This window comes from Suncus etruscus, chromosome 6 (assembly GCF_024139225.1).
Source record: "Suncus etruscus isolate mSunEtr1 chromosome 6, mSunEtr1.pri.cur, whole genome shotgun sequence".
NCBI lineage: Eukaryota > Metazoa > Chordata > Mammalia > Eulipotyphla > Soricidae > Suncus > Suncus etruscus.
This window is the reverse complement of record NC_064853.1, coordinates 8,480,749-8,498,304: the sequence shown is the minus strand read 5'-3', so window position 1 is coordinate 8,498,304 and position 17,556 is coordinate 8,480,749. Positions and strand designations below refer to the sequence as shown.

The window sequence follows — 17,556 nt, the reverse complement described above, 5'->3', positions numbered from 1 at the left end:
ACAAAAAATAACATGTACTTAGATTAAAAATATACGTCAGAAGTCATTTCAGGGGCAAAGTCTTCTTTTCTGTTTTTGTTTGTTTGTTTGTTTTAGGGCCACACCCGGCAGTGCTCAGGGGTTACTCTGGCTCTGCGCTGAGAAGTTACTCCTGGCAGGCTCAGGGAAAGCCATCTTATTTTTAATCATATTTAATTAATTTATATTAAGCCAAATCTGAATGAGCTTCAGTCTTTGTGCTCAGGGAACCATATGTGGTGATGGGGATATCACCTAGGTCAGCTGTTTATGAGGCAAGAGCCTTATCCCACTGTACTATCTCGTCAGCCACAAGTCTTACAAAAATTTTGTAATAACAAATAACCGTATTCAATATATTTCAAGTCAAAAATTTCACTTAATGAGAAGGCAAAGGTGGACTGGCATTTTCAAGTCAATGGATCACATTCTATGTCACACAGATGTAGAGAGAAAAAAACATTTCTACAAAAGGCTTTGTTATTATTAAAATATCAAATGCCATTAAATACAATTCACTGCTGTGTTGTGTGGGAATGAAAGGAAGTAAAGTAAACCTTGTAGAAACACATGAACAGTATATGTGGTCATCACTTTATAAACAGACACACCTTAGAAAAATGTAAGGAGCCCAAGAATGGACACGAACAAGATTATTCGGAGAATCCACTTGCCCAAGATGATACAAGTGCCCATTAAGTAGGAATCCGGTCTCTCAAATATTCCAGAACAGCAGCTGTTCCTTTCATTAATATGGCTGCTCGGGGAACACGGAACGGATTTCCATCCAGAAGCAATGTTCTACATAAGAGAGAAATTCAGAAGATTAGCCATTCCCACTGGGAGGCTTTAATCTCTAATATGTTTGTGTCCTTCCTCCCTTCCCCCATTGGTCCCTTTTCAAATTCAAAACATTTTAAACAGAATTAGAAGTTAATAATGGTGTCCCTGTAGTAATTGACTCACACTCACTGACTGACTAGATCACCCCCCAATGTGAACAATATTTATCTTTCCATCCATCTTATCAAGAAAAGTGAGTTGGGGAAGCCAGGGGTGTGCCAAGAGGAACCCCAGTCTGGTTTTCTGATGCCTGGATCAGATCCACACAAATATTCGAATGAGCTCACCTACAAGCACTTGGACCAAGAACCGTAATGACCCAAACACCCTGTCTGTCTCCCCAGGCAGTATGAACATGCCTGCTTGTTCTCCTATAACCAGACACACACACAACATGGATTTCCACAGTCTGAAACAAACATTCAAGGGGCCTGAAAAGCAGCTCAACAAACCCCAGGAAATGAGACCAGGAAAACCCCAAGGTTTAATAGGCTCATCATCAGCTGAAGATGGACAATGGGACAATGTGCAAGCAATGAGCTTTGGGACAACTCGGCTCCTGCAAATCAGGTGCCCTGTGTGTGATTTGCTTGGGTGGCATTTCCTGCCAATTTCCTGCATTTCCACCATGGGTTGCATTATTTTTCCAATGCTGAAGGGTTGTGGGATTTCCTGAACACAGGATGGCTGTCATGAGCCTCATGAAAATGTGCCTGTTGGACCCATCTCAATTGGGCACGAATTAGGGGTGTGTAACTAATATGAGCCCAGCTAACAAGATATGATCTCACTGATAATGAATGGGGGATACAATATTAGGTCACTCTGCATGCAAGGCAAACACCCTACCTTCATGCTATCTCTCTAGCCCCTGTCATTATTCTTAAGAGAACATTACATTTGTAATTTTGACTTTCCCACAAGGGTATATCAGCAAGAAAAGCACTGCTTATTTTTTGAGAGGACAGAAGGGCACAGGGTGTGCAGGCTATACTCAGGAGTGACTTCTGATGGCTCCTTGGGTGACCAGATGTGGTGCTGGGGTTCAACTTGAGATCAGTGAAATGTGAGCATCTTAATCCCTGTATCCATCTCCAGCCATGAGAAAAAAAAATTTTTTTCATTCAACCAGTCAGATAAATGGAGTGAATGAAAGCAGCAATTACCTTAAGCTCACGCAGTGCCCGAGCTCCGGCGGGATGTGCAGCAAGTCGTTGTTCTGAAGATCCAGTGTCATAAGTTTCTCCATTGCCCTCATCTGCTGCGGGTCCACAGAGCCAACCTGGTTGTTACTGATGAGGATTGTCTCAAGGGCAGAGAGGCGATAGAGAACATCTGGGAAGATTTTGAACCTATGAAGATAATAATAGGATACCCAAATATACTTGGAGTCAAAGGCGAAACATTCTTTTGATCTAAAGTTTGATATGAGATCGATTCTTTTTCTGTTTTTGTTTTGTTTGTTTTTGGGTCACACCTGGCAGTGCTCAGGGGTTATTCCTGGCTCTACATTCAGAAATTGCTCCTGGCAGGCTTGGGGGACCATATGGGATGCCAGGATTCGAACCACCGTCCTTCTGCACACAAGGCAAACACCCTATCTCCATGCTATCTCTCTGGTCCCAAGATCGCTTCTTTTTCTATTTCGTATGTGTTAAGAGCCAAATTTTCCAGAGGATAAAGAAAATGGTCTAATTTTGGAAATCCTAAACTATATAATGGGTAAGCAGATATTCATTGTTAAAAAATATAATAATCTTGGGCTGGAGCAATAGCACAGCAGGTAGGACATTTACCTTGCACACAGCCAACCCATATTTGATCCCCAGCATCCCATATGGTCCGCCAAGCCTGCCAGGAGTGATTTCTGAGTGTGGGGCAAGGAATGACCCCTGAGCACCATTGCGTGTTGTCCAAAAGCAAAAAAATACAGCAAGTTACAGTTACAAATTACAATTATCAGAGCAAATAAGTTTTCTGTGGGCTATCTCATGATTCTTCTCATAGTCAGCCAACAGGGAATTATTGCCAAGATGTAAAGCAGCTAGTCTTCCTTAGATTCATTTTTATTTCTTAAGAAATAAACTCCCTGACAGGAAGTTAAACAAAAATTGGGGGGTTACATTTTGCTTTGCGTGATGCTTCCAGAATAAGGACATTTGGGGTTGCTGAACTTTGCAGGCCAGTACAGGCAGCTAGCACCATCATCCAAGGCAGTCCTCAGAGTCCAGAGGCTGCTGAGGACAGTCCGCAATAACCACAGGACCATCCAGATCTCTGGACACAGGTGCTGGCATGGCTGGTGGGGAGGCGAACTTCCCCCCAGGCTAAAAAGAAGCAGTCTGAAGGGAAAGTCCACAGTAAAAGCTTCTCCCTCTTCCCTATCCTGCTTCCCCTCTGCAGCCAGAGAGACAGATGGACAAAGCGCCCTTAAACTGTCCCCGTCCCTCAGCCCACAAACAGGGAATGATTAACAGTGCAGCTCACCCCAGCACTGAAGGTAGGGTTGGCTTCTGCTAACTCCCTAAGATGATGGGAGCTCAATTATTCAATTATTGACAGTTCAACAGAGAACTGATCACACACTCCTCTCTCTATCTCTCTCTCTCTCTCTCTCTCTCTCTCTCTCTCTCTCTCTCTCTCTCTCTCTCTCTCTCTCTCTCTCTCTCTCTCTCAGATGAGGTTTGAGCAGTTGCATGGATTTGGGGGTGATGTTTTTTGGGGGCACACTGACAGTGCTTAGGGGTTCCTCCTGGTTCTGCACTCTAAAATTACTCTGGGCTGGATCACAAGGCCCTATGGGATGCTAAGGATCAAACCAGGTTCAGTCGTGTGCAAGGCAAACACCCTCCGTGCTGTGTGCTATCACTCCCACTCTTAGTTTCTTTCTGGTACCAAACCCATTGGTGCTCGGGACTTGACTCTGTGGTCAGGTGATCACTCTTGGCTGAACCTGGGCTGGGGGTCATCAGATGGAGATGCTGAGGCTCGAACCTGGGTCAGTCCCCTATGAGGCAAGCATCCTACCTACTCTCTACTATGGCTTGGGCCTCTGCGTGTATTTTAAGGTAATTATTACAACAGTTTAATCAATCAAGATACAAAGAAGTAAGAACACTGGAGCAGACAGAGCTCAGATTTCACCAGATTATTCCCTATTTAACATCACTGTGCTTTCACTGCCCTACGAGTGCCAATCACAGCATAAACTTATGTACTTGTGATGACCGAATGGATGTATTTGAAGATATTGCAGCTGTGACTAGGAATATGGGCCAATGTTAGCTATTAGCATTTATATTAAACGGTTGTCAGCACTCATGTTCTTCATAGGAAACGACAGCCCAGCGGAGAAGCGTGTAACCTCTGTGGCAAAACCGCTTGTCTCCAAACCACAGCCTATGCTCATGGTCTGGGAACCTCTGTGAGACACTGAACTCCAGGCCCTCCAGTTTATAAATTAATGCTCACACAGAACCTACCATGTGTGGCTTTGCGAGAACTAAGTAAGATAATAAGGGTTACTAGTTAGGCCACAATAGCAGAACATCGGCTTCCAGTCTCAGCTATTTATTAGCAGTAGCTTTATGTCTGCAGACAAATTCTGTTTCCTGGGGCATGCAGCATTCAAAGAGGACTGTCTGCTGCTCACACACTCTGTGTCCTGCTTCTTTCCCTTTGAACGTTCTTTCCCTTTGGTGCTGGGTGGATGCCCAGAACCTGCAAATACAATGTAAGTGTTCTGCCTCTGAGCCATATCCCCATATGCCATATCCCTGACGCTAGACTGGACTTCTGGATTTCCTCAAACATAGCCTGTATCTCATTTCTGTGCCTTCGAACGTGCCATCTGCTCAGCCCTAGGTCTGCATGTCCGGCAACTCCCTGATTTCTGGATTCCTGGTGCAACACTGCCCTGAGAGCTTCGGGTAATTCCAGGAAACACCTTGTCCTTCACCCTGTTGCATCCATGTCAGCAATTCCATTTGGACTGTTGGTTCATCTGCCATTATCTCCCTGAATCTAAAGGTTTCTTCAACTGGTTCCCAGAAGAAACAAAAACTCACACATTAGAGGTCAACATTCAAAAAAAGTCACATTAGTGTTGAAAATATTAAACAAGCAAACAAACTAAAACCCCCAGGATCCTTAAATTAAATTTGTGCTTTTGTTGACTTTGGTTCTTTTAGTTACACCCAGCAGATTTTCCTCACAGCCAAGAGGAAGCCAACTCCCTGGTTTGGGAACAAACGATCGCCTGGGAATGAGGGCCAGTCACTGACTCTCCCCTCACAGCTGCTATGGCTCCGGCCATGATGCCAACACCATCGAGACACATGTGTGTGCCTGTGTGTGTATCTCTATATATCCATGTGTGTGTGTCCATGAAGTAGGTAGTGTGTGTCTGTGTCCGTGTGTATGTAAGTGTATGTATGTTTTCCCATGTGTTTGTGTTTCTGTATCTATATGCATATGTCCGTTAGTAAGTGCATATGTGTATCTGTATCCATTTACGTTTATGTGAGTGTGTCTGTGAGTCTGTGTGTGTGTGTCTGTGCAAACGTATGTCAAGTGTCTGTGTCCATGTGTATGAGTGGGTGTATGTGGGAGTGTGTGTGTCCCGATGTGTGTGCTCTATGAGTATGTATGAGTGTGTGTGATGTGGAGGGAAGGGAATCTGCTACCTTTTTTGTCATCTCTAGTAATATTACTAAAGTGACATTTAATAACACACTTAAATCTTAATTTTCTTGATTTGGGAACCACATCTGATGGTACTTTGGGCTCACTCCTGTTTACTCAGGGTCCAACCCTGGCTGTGCTCAGCAGAACACAGACAGTACCAGGGAGTGAACCCAGGTCAGTGGTGTGCAATAAGAAAACATCTTTAAATCTCAGTTGAAGATGTGTTGGTCATCTCTTACCTATTAAAGGAAAGATTGATTGATTGTAATTTTATCAGTGATCCCATCTCTTCGGGCAACGAGCTTAAAATATTATTCCTAAATTGGAAAAAAAAGATCATTTACAAAGTTTGAAAATTTTAGCCAATTTCCAATATCAATAACAATGCCATAGATACTCTATAAAAGGTTACAGAGCCCAATTTGTCAACCTTTGAGCTGTGATCTCACTCAGGCAGAGTCTTGAGAATTCTGAATCAGGGGGCTCAAGTGTTTTATTAGGAAACCAAATCCGAAAATTACTATCATGAAAACCTTATGTCCTAAAACCACAGATCTCACCGGAAAACATTATAAACTGGTCCGTAATTCATTTATTTATTTATTTATTTATTTATTTTTGGGTTTTGGGCCACACCCGGCAGTGCTCAGGGATTACTCCTGGCTGTCTGCTCAGAAATAGCTCCTGGCAGGCACGGGGGACCATATGGGACACCGGGATTCGAACCAACCACCTTTGGTCCTGGATCGGCTGCTTGCAAGGCAAACGCCGCTGTGCTATCTCTCCGGGCCCCGTAATTCCTTTAAATTGAGTCCAGCAACACTTTACATGATAATCCGTACTTCTCACTTTAGATCTTGATTTTAAAATACTGTATTATTGGATGCCACAAACGCTTGATAGAGAGTTGGCATTGATATACATAATCATGAGCAGGCATGAGATTGTATTTCAAAAGTAACTAAAAAAAATTATCGAAAAGAAATGAAACAAGAAGGCTTTTCCTATGACACAGGTAGCAATCAATTCAATTTCTAAGTTTACAACTTCACTTTTAATAAATACAAATAAACATTTTTTTATTTATTTTTATTATTGGTGAGGTTGAGCCACACTTGGCAGCACTCAGAGGTTGTTTCTGGCAAATGCCCTACCACTCTGCTATCACTCAGGTCCCTGTGTTTTTAGCTCTTACAAGGGCAGCAAACCCAATCTCATATGCTAGATAAAAGATGTGGATTCAGTGTTAGAAGAAAGATGAATGAGGAATCAGGATTCCAGAAACAGTCTTATTACTAAGAATAGTAAATATTGTGAGAGTGAGGCCAGAATGATAGCACAGTGGGTAGGGTGTTTGCCTTGCAGGCATCCAACCGGGGTTCAATTCCTGGCATCCCAAATGCCCCACCCCACTTCCTGCCAGAAGGGATTTCTATGCACCTCTGGGAGTGGGCCATAAACAAAACAAAAATCCAAAACCAAAAAAGTAACAATGACAAAAGGGCTATGAGAAGTTCACCTTCAATCCCCAACTAGATGACTACCTACTACAACCAAAAGCTTTTCTCCAGCCCAGTGTTTCCACAACTTTTTCTGATCAGGCCCCCATCCCTATCTTCTTTCCTTCCTGTGTCCACCTACTACTCAACCAACTGCCCCCTAGTCTTGTGCCAAGACCCCCTCAGAATACGTTGGGGAGCCCACAGAAGATCAGAGCCCCAGATTGAGATATGCTGCTCTAACCTACCTACATCTACCGGGTAAGCAGTCTTTGTATGTTAAAGTTATACTTTCTAGAAAATACCCTAAATTTGTCTAACCAATTAACTTTTTTCCCTGATTATTACCTTTCCTTTGTTGAGGAAAAATTATGTTTTTACACTCTTGTACCTGCTATCAGGCTTGAGAACTATAGTTTATTTTTGTTGGATGTTCTTTTGTGGGGGGGCATCCTGCAGTGTTCAGGCTTACTCCTGTCTCTCTGTTCAGGAATCACATTGGTGAATACCACATGGGGTACCAGGGATAGAACCCAAGTCAGCCACATGCAAGGCAAACACCCTACCCACTGTACTATCTTTCTAGCTCCTACAATTTTTTATTTTGCAATCTGGTATCAGCTAGATTGATAGGCAGAGGTCCACATCACCACCCAGAAGAGAAAGACAAAGAAACTGAGTCAGCAGCAATGGGATCCTATTCCCTCTCTGGTCGTGAACATTGACCCAAAGTGGGGTCCCATTCCCTCTCTGCTGAATGAACACTGAGCCAAAACTGGGTCCCATGCTATTCTGTCAGTATGGCCAACCCCTCAAAGCAGAGGCAATGGCTCGTCAGAGACCAGTACTGGATTGATTGGCTTTAATGTTCTGTGTCTCTTCGAAGAAAATACCTTATAAAAAATATATACCCAGTAACAATGAAAGAGCAGTAAAACACCCAGGTACCTGAGATACAGTTTGCAAACAGCATATTCAAGCCCAAGGCAATAAAGGAATTTACCTGAAAGACATTACTGCCTTTCACAGAACCATGATTCTTTGAATTCTGTCATTTTAGGAACACCAAAGTTACATTTCCTAATGTCTCAGCAAAGCCAAATTTTTTGGCTTTTAGTGGCTGCTGGAAGTGTTCTTTTTCTTTATTTCTAGCCTTGCCTGGTTAACGTGGTATTTTGAAATCAAGTGAGCTCTTATGAAAAAGCCTAGAAAACAAGGGCTGATGTAAAGCAAGAACTTCCTGTGTGTTTTCTGGAATTCTGCATCAGCATGAATCTAAACACTATGGTAAGGATTTTAAATAATGTTGCCTCATAACTTCACTTGTAAACTGCACGCCAGAGATAAGCCTCCGGGTGAATGTATTTCATGAATGTTTACTTTTGGGTTTCTCCTAAGCAGCATTTGTCAATTCAAGAGCAGTTTTCAGCAGATCAAGGAAAATAATAAAGGACAAAACAAAAAAAAGCAGGCAACATCAAAAGACAAATTCTTAACTATAGCAAGTTAAGCAAAAGGACCAATAAATACCTGAGATCTAAAAAAGTCAACTTCTGAAGCATACACAAGTTCGAGGTCAAGAAGGAGAACTTATTAAAACCAAGATTGACATCAGAAACTGTTTCCTTCACTTCCACGATCCTGAAAAAAAAAAAACAAAAAACGTTAACATGTTAGTACTAAGACTCACTGTCCTATCTCTAAATCTAGCAGATGAGGAAGGAACTGCCTATTATTTCTGCTAACAAAGGTTTTCTCTGACCTTTGGGAGCTGGGGTTTGGCTGAGTGGCTGGAGAGGAGGCCCAGGGTTCTATTCACTCACCTGTTTCACATGTGAGGAAAACTGAGCACAAATAGTTATCAAAGCGACAACAGCTCAACAATCTGGAATACAAATACGGTGGCCACTAGGGCCCAACTTTTGATCTCTCCTCTCTCCAATCTCACAGACTATTTTAATGACAAGGCTGTAAACTTTCTTTCTTCCTCCCCAGTGCTCAGGGATCACTCCCCGTCGGCCTATATATATGGTCCTGGGGTTGAATTAGCAAGTACCTTACACACTGCGCATTCTCTCTGGCCTATAAGTTAAGGTTCTTTGAATATTTATTTCAAAGATGATAATCTTTTCTATGTTTACCTGGGGGGGGCACACCTTGGGAGCCTATGTGGTACTGGGGGGGGGGAATCAAACCCAGGAGCCTATGTGGTACTGCAGTTCAAACCTAAGGATCTATGTACCTACTATGTAGTACTGGAGATCAAACTCAGGACGCCTGCATACCAAGCATGTGTGCCAGCCTTTTTGCCAACTCACATTTCCCAATGGTCATTTTTAGAAGACAAATAGTATACAGCTTTCCAAACAATAAAGATACGTTCTTAGGATAAAGCATAATGCAATTTTTTTTTTTTTTTTAGTTTTTGGGCCACTCTTGGTGGTGCTCAGAGGTCATTCCTGTTGGAACTGGAGGGAGCATATGGTATGCTGGGGATCAAACCCGGGTTGGTTGCATGCAAGGAAACACCCTACTTACTGGCTGTGCTATCACTCTGGCCTCAGAAAGCAAACAATTTTTTTCTTTGGGCCACACCCATTTGATGCTCAGGGGTTACTCCTGGCTAAGCGCTCAGAAATAGCCCCTGGCTTGGGGGGACCATATGGGATGCCGGGGGATCGAACCACGGTCCTTCCTTGGCTAGTGCTTGCAAGGCAGACACCTTACCTCTAGCACCACCTCGCTGGCCCCATGCAAACAATTTTTAATCACTGTAAAAGAAGTATCTTTCTCTGAGAGGAAAATATTTTGGTTGTACCAATTTGTATTTTCTTTTTTCTTTTTCTTTTTTTTTTTTTGGTTTTTGGGCCACACCCGGTAATGCTCAGGGGTTACTCCTGGCTATGCGCTCACAAGTCGCTCCTGGCTTGGGGGACCATATGGGACACCGGGGGATCGAACCGCGGTCCGTCCTAGGCTAGCGCTGGCAAGGCAGACACCTTACCTCTAGCGCCACCACGCTGGCCCCACCAATTTGTATTTTCAATGAAAAAATGCAGGGACAATAATGTACTAACATAAATCCCCAAATACAAATTCCTATTAATCTATAAGGAGCTAACTTTGGATGATCTTCTAAAACTATTATTTTAATAATTAAGGAGAAAATAATTTAATACTTATAATAAATTCATTTTCTATTTTCCCAAGTTTAAATGTAAAAGCTGGGCATGTAGAAAGCCCTGGCTTTGGAAACAAATCCCCAAGGTGTAAAGATTAAAAAATGTTTAAAGGAAAATTTACAGAAACATATATACTATTATAACCATATAATAAAAATTGTAATAAAAATTGTAATAATAATTTGTAATAAAAATATTTAAACTAAGAAAAACTCTTCTGTATTTAATGCATGCTAAAACTGTCTCATTTTTAGGGGCTGGTGCCATAGTACAGCGAGCAGGGCATTTGTCTTGCATGCAGCCAACCCAAGTTTGACCCCCAACATCCCATAGGATCCCCTGAGCCTACCTGGAGTAATTTCTGAACACAGAGCCAGGAGTAGTAACCTGACCACCTCCAGGTTTGGCCCCCAAACAAAAAAAAGCAAATAAAAATCCCCCAAAACTATCTCACTTTGAAAAGTGATACTTAGGGGCCAAAGAGATAGCACAGCAGTAGGGAGTTTGCCTTGCAAACAGCTGCCCAAGATGGCCCTGTGTTCGATCCCCAGCGTCCCATATAGTCCCCCAAGCCAGGAGCGATTTCTGAGCACATAGCCAGGAATAACTCCTGAGCGTCACCAGGTGTGGCCCAAAAACCAACACAAGACAAAGGAAAAGGAAAGTGATACGTAAGTAAATTTTGCCAAATCCCTCAAATCCTACAAATATAACTTAGAATGTGTCACAGATTAATAGACAGGCATCTTGAAGGATCATTACCTTTTGGGAATTTCACAGAGCTGATTCTTACTGAAGTTCACTGAAGTGATCATATTGCTTTTTACTGCGTCAAACACTTCATCAGGAATCGAAGTTGCTTGCTTATCACTACATAAAAAAGTGATTTTGAAACTGTATCATGTTTAACAGCAGAGAACGACAGGGTGATTTTCATTTTTAAAGACCTTTAAAGATTTTTGCAAGAAGAATTTTCAAGGCAGTTCATTATGAAGTTCTGTAAAGAATGCCATGAAAATGGCAAGTTCCCAAAAATGTTAGCTCTCAGGAATTCAAACATAAATAATATCACCAGGCAATAGATACAAAAATCTGTCTTCGGTATCTTAGATGCCTAAAAGTCACGAGTCAAGTAAAATGTATTCTCTGCCACAGAGTAAGAAACTCAGTCGTTAATTTTAAAAGCTCTCTTACCAACTTTTCCTAATATGTTACCTAGCAACTTTTAGGGGGGTTGCATGGATTACTTTGAGATAATAATCACTTTCCAAAGTTCAACATTATACTAACTTTTTTCATACCCTAAACCAAGCCTACAGCTGTTACTGACTTTACCTTTAACAGATTTTATGATTCATCTTCCTTAAGCCTCAATTCTGTGCAATTAGAATCTGAAGTTAGTCATTTTTATGCTGCATCTTTTGCCAAGGTAAATGTAAAGTTCTTTTTCATTAAAAGCTTCAGTAAGGTTTTCAGAATTATATCACCTTAAATGGAAGTACAGAACCCTGACATTTGCACATTTAACAATCTGATGTTATAATCAGGCATTATCCTTACATTCTTTCTTTCTTTGTGATTTTCATGTCTAACACATTAGCCACTTAAAAGAACCTTTGATATAATGATAAATGAATGAGGGTTCTGAACAAAAAAAAAACAGTATAACATATTAATGAATATTCTGGAAAACTGTAAAAAGGCATAACAATAGAGATAAGAAAAGATAGCCTAAATTTCACACTTATTATTATGCCTTTGAGTCCTGCTTTAGGAACCCAAGTTCTGCCTTGCAGAGGCAGCATTTCTATCTTTTCCATCTAAAATGCTCAAGTCATGGGGGAACGAACAGATTTATGCTCCTCAAACTTTGAAAAACAATGCATTTATTAAAAAAATCAGTTGAAGGAAATGTATGTATTGAGATAAATTTGTACTCTAAACAGAATGCATCTTCTGTCATAAAAAGAATAAACCATGTAAAAATGACTGAAGACACAAGATCTTAAAAAAGTTATTTTAGTATGCTTTTGTACTATCTGTGCTATTTAAAACTGGGAAAGGTGGGCTGGAGAGATAGCACAGCGGTAGGGCATTTGCCTTGCACGAGGCTTACTGAGATGGAGCCCAGTTCAACACCTGGCATCCCATATGGCCCCCAAGCCTGTCAGGAGCAATTTCTGAGCCCAGAGTCAGGAGTATCCCCTGAATGCCACTGGGTGTGACCCAAAAACCAAAAACAAAAACAAAAACAAAAAAAGGAACGGCTATTTAAAAAAAGTACTGTGTTAAAGCTACTTTATGGACTAGAGAAAGAAGCAATGGCAGATGTCAACAGAGTAGGAATGTACTTAGAGCAGAGGAAAAGGAAGCCAGGGATCAGAGCAATTCTAAGCAGGAGCCAAGTCTTCCAGTAACAGAACAACCTAGAAATGGATACTTCTTACATGTCCAGTGCATCGACTGAATGAACTGGTACACTATGGAAAGCCGAAGGTGCCAGGTTGCAGGGAAATATATAGAAACCAACATGAGCAGGAAGAAGCTGACAGCTGTTATAGCCCTAAAGAAAACTGGAGAAACTCAAAGGCTCAGAATGGTGATTTCTAGTATATCAAAGAGCAGAGGACAATGGGAATGAAACAGGAATGAAATAGTGGCCACATCTGAAGTGCCAACACAAGGGTTCCTGATGTAGGAAAAAGGATCAGAGCTGGGAATGGAGCAATAGCACAATGGGTAGGCATTTGCCTTGCAAGTGGCTGACCCAGGTTTAATCCCCCGCATCCCATTATGGTCTCTCAAGCCAGCCAGAAGTAATTTCTGAGTGCAGAACCAGGAGTAACCCGAGTGCTGCTGGATGTGGCCCACACCCAAAGAAAGGCCAGAGCTGAGGGAGCCTGTGCAGAGAACCAAAGCAGTAACTCAAGCTCGTTACTGACCTGCCTTGAGTCTGCATTTGACTGTAGTTGTACTTAATACCTAGACAAAAACCAACTGCTCCAAGATGCCAAAGGCACCACCTTCCACCTTCTGTGTATATGTAATATACCTAACAGGTGAGATGCTAGATATGTGTATGTAATAATGTAGAATAATGAAATCTGCATATGTTAGTACTGATACAAATATGTATTTGTTAGTACTGAAAGAATCCACAACACACAACACTGCCAACAGCACAGGCACCATCTTCTACAACCTAAGATAATTTCCTAAAACACAGTTTAGGCTTTTCATTCTAACATTGCTATTATTTCAGGTTTAATATGTGTGCTAAAATTATAACTAGATCAAGTTTAATATGTGTTAGCAAAGTACATTACTACTGCTATACATTATTAATATTATTACTATTATTATTGTTATTTGGTTTTGGGGCCATGCTCAAGGCATACTCCTGGCAAGCTTGGGAGCCATCTGGGGTACCAGAAATCAAACTTAGGGTGAAGCATGAAAGACAAGCACCCTCCCCACTGCCCTATAGCTCTGGCCCTTGTTACTTTTTATTTGACTTATACTCAGAACTATTAAATTAATTCAGCCTTCCAAGTTGTACCTACTTGCAATGTTCACTTATAAATTATCATAATTTCTTTAGATGCTGGTTACTAATTCAAAATATTTTACGGGGCCAGAGTGGTGGTGCAGAATGGTAAGGCGTCTGCCTTGCCAGTACTAGCCTAGGATGGATCTTTGGTTCGATCCACCCGGCGTCCCATATGGTCCCCCAAGCCAGGAGCGATTTCTGAGCACATAGCCAGGAGTAACCCCTGAGATCACCGGGTGTGGGCCCACCCCCCCAAAAAAAAAACAAATAAAAAGAGAGAAAATTTTACTACGGTCCAATACTATCACTTGTTTATTATAAAGAAATGTCCTTTATAAGGCCTTTGTATTATTAGTCTACCAAACACAATGACCTACAAATGACCTAAAGAATGGGAATTTCAATCTGTTGTCTATTTAACATAGTTTTATCTCATCGTGGTTATCCAACTGTTGTTATTCTAAGTCAGATACTAATGTCCCTTAAAGTATCCATCTTTTTCTGAAGGATCACTTCTGAGTGTTTCCAAGTGTTCTGAGAAGTTGAATAAGTGAATTACATACCTGTAGTCTAATGACTTTAGTGTGAGGATGGCGTGGACATTGACCCTGGACTGGCTTGGGAGTGTCATGGCTGTATCAGTGACAGAATCACTTTGCTTAGGTTCATCATCTGGGGAAAATATCATATAAAACCAATTATTGACATAAAAACAAAGTTACTTTTAAAATTCCTTTAAAACCATAGAAAAGGGGCCAGAAAGATAGCATGGAGGTAGAGTGTTTGCCTTGCATGCAGAAGGACAGTGGTTCAAATCCCGGCATCCCATATGGTCCCCTGTGCCTGCCAGCACCGATTTCTGAGCATAGAGCCAGGAGTAATCCCTGAGCACTGCCGGGTATGACCCCCCCCCAAAAAAAAAAAAACCATAGAGAAGACAGCATTCATGATTCCTAGATATTAGAGACTAGCCAGATGTCTTACTTCCAATAATCAAACCTGGGTCTGGAATTGAATACTAACTAAAAATAATTATTCTAATACAACTTCAAAAAATCTTTTAATAAATTAAAATCTTTTAATAAATACTACGGTGAGGAAATCTGTCAAGAGAAAAAAAATTAATAGAAACTAGTGTTCCAAAAGAAACAGTGATAAGCAAAACTCTTAAGCCAAAAACGTGAGCCATTTGAAAGAAATTTGTCAACAACAAAATTTATCTCCCCCAAAATGTCTCCCAAATAGGCATCTGCGATCTTTTCATTTGAAGGTACAGTGATGTTGATTATTTCCCAATCACTTAAAATCTGGCAATTTACATAATCAAGCCATCTTTGGCACATTAAGTTTAAAACATTTTCTCAGCAAAATGCAAGACTTTATTTTCAAGAGACACTTCCAAAATGCATGCATCCTCACACAAGGCACATAATCAACACTCTCACTATCTCCAGAGACTGTTTAACACTGCCATCATATGGTATGAAGCACAAAACAAACAAGACACTTTTTAAAGAAATGGCTTCCTGAGTTTGGCAAAAGAGATGTGAGCCATCCATAACTGGAATACTCAAATTATTTGCACAGAAAACAGTTTAAAATCATGAATGACTGTGTGTTCAATGCGAGAGAGATATGTGGCATATACGAAAATGGCAGAAGTGACAAGTAACATCATTAGTTTGAAGCAACTGCTTCGCCCAATTTGGAACCACACGTGGTAGTGCCTGGGGATTGCTTCCACTGTATATGGGGGACTCTGAGGTGCTGGAATCAAATCCTGGTCTCCTGTAAAACATCGTTCACTTTTTTGTATGATTTCTCCAGTTCTTAGAAATCACTCTGCAATGGGCATGATTAGTTTCCATGTTTCCCAAGCAGTAGAAATCAACAAAGAGTACTGAACAAATACTCAGTATTTCTGGGTTGAATAGAGATCAAAGATACTAAAAACATCTTTTAAAAAACACTAAGATTTTTCAATGTTCTTCTGCTGACTTTTCTGCTCTAAATATACAGTTAAGAGCCTGAATTTCGGGGCCAGGAAGGTGGCGCTAGAGGTAAGGTGTCTACCTTGCAAGCGCTAGCATAGGACGGACCGCGGTTCGATCCCCGGTTCGATCCCCCGGCGTCCCATATGGTCCCCCCAAGCCAGGGGCGATTTCTGAGAGCAGAGCCAGGAGTAACTCCTGAACGTCCACACCCAGCAGCATTCAGGGGTTACTCCAGGCTCTGTGCTCAAAAATTGTCCCTGGCAGGCAGAGGGGGGACCATATGGGATGCTGGTATTTGAACCACCATCTGTCCTGGATCGGCTGCTTGCAAGGCAAATGCCTTACTGCTGTGCTATCTTTCTGGCGCAAGAATCTGAATTTCCTAATTTGCAGATGTCTCTTTTGCCAAATAAGCAACAAAGTTATCATGATCTACTTCACTATACACAGGATGTACAATGAAAAAAATGACATTATTCATAAAAAATTAGAAACCAAAATGACCTAAGCAGGTGATGGATAAACTGGGTTCACCCAGACAATAGGATGCTATTGTTCAGTGCAAAAAAATGGGGGAGGGCAAAGCGATAGCATAGTAGTAGGGCATTTGCCTTGTATGCAGCTGATCAGAACAGACCTCGGTTCAATCCCTGCCATTTCACAGGGTTCCCAAGCCTGCTGGGAGTCATTTCTGAGCACAGAGACAGGAGTAACCCAAGCTCTACCAAGTGTGGCCCAAAACAAAATAAGTCATGGGGGATAGGGGAGGAATGGGGGAACTTTAAATGCAGATTACACAGTGAAAGAATCCAATATAAAATGCTATCTACTATATGACATCATTGATATGACTTTCTTCAAAGAACAAAAGTAAGGGCCAGAGCAATAGCACAGTGGTAGGGCATTTGTCTTGCATGCGCCCAATCCCAGATGGACTCCAGTTCGATTCCCAGCATCCTATATGGTCCCCAGAGCCTGCCAGGAGCAATTTCTGAGCACAGAGCCAGTAGTAACCCGAGGCCACCGGGTGTAATCCAAAATCAAAACAAACAAACAAAAATAAAAAAAAAAAACCCTAACGAAGGAAAGAATCAAAAATTCAAAGGTTGCCGGAAGAATCAGTAGATCACAAAAATGCTGAATTTATAAAAAATTTTGGGCCCTGACAGGGATCAAACCAGAGCCTCATGCAGACAAGGTAAGCACTATGTATCTGAGCCCACTCAGAAAGTCTTTAAATTTCCTATTTAAAGGCTGGGGAGATATAATAAAGAGTACTTGCCTGCACAACACTAACCCCAGTTGGGTCCCTGGCACCAAATATGGTTTCCCTGAGCACAGAACTAGGAGTAGGATCTGAGCACTACCAGATATACCAGCATTCTTCTTAAATTAAAAATAAAATGTTTTTAAGTTTTACTTTTGTTTATTCTGGTATCACTTCTATCTGATTCATAGCAGAATAATCAAACTCTTCCAAAGGGAATGCATACATTATAAAGAAAGAAAATTCTCAATGACAGGAAACAGAATTTTTGTTTGTTTGTTTTTGGGCCACACCCAGTAATGCTCAGGGGTTACTCCTGGCTATACACTCAGAAGTTGCTCCTGGCTTGGGGGACCATATGGGACGCGAGGGGATTGAACCACGGTCCGTCCAAGGCTAGCGCAGGCAAGGCAGGCACCTTACCTCTAGTGCCACGGCCCGGCCCCAGGAAACAGAATTTTTTTTTTTTTTGGTCCACACCCGTTTGATGCTCAGGGGTTACTCCTGGCTATGTGCT

At 41.6% G+C, this 17,556-nt stretch overlaps 1 protein-coding gene across 1 annotated transcript in view; it reads right to left on the bottom strand.

Moving 5' to 3' along the window:
* Positions 1-337: 337 nt before the first annotated feature.
* The window catches only part of LRRC40 (leucine rich repeat containing 40), a 43,523-nt gene continuing 26,304 nt past the window's right edge, over positions 338-17,556 (bottom strand). Inside the window, exons 10-15 of the mRNA XM_049775323.1 lie at positions 14,342-14,450; positions 10,991-11,098; positions 8,577-8,687; positions 5,787-5,864; positions 2,028-2,213; positions 338-819 (exon numbers count right to left, since the gene is read on the bottom strand). Coding sequence (XP_049631280.1) covers positions 714-819; positions 2,028-2,213; positions 5,787-5,864; positions 8,577-8,687; positions 10,991-11,098; positions 14,342-14,450 — 698 coding nt within the window. The 3' untranslated portion in view covers positions 338-713. The remainder of the gene's footprint in view (positions 820-2,027; positions 2,214-5,786; positions 5,865-8,576; positions 8,688-10,990; positions 11,099-14,341; positions 14,451-17,556) is intronic.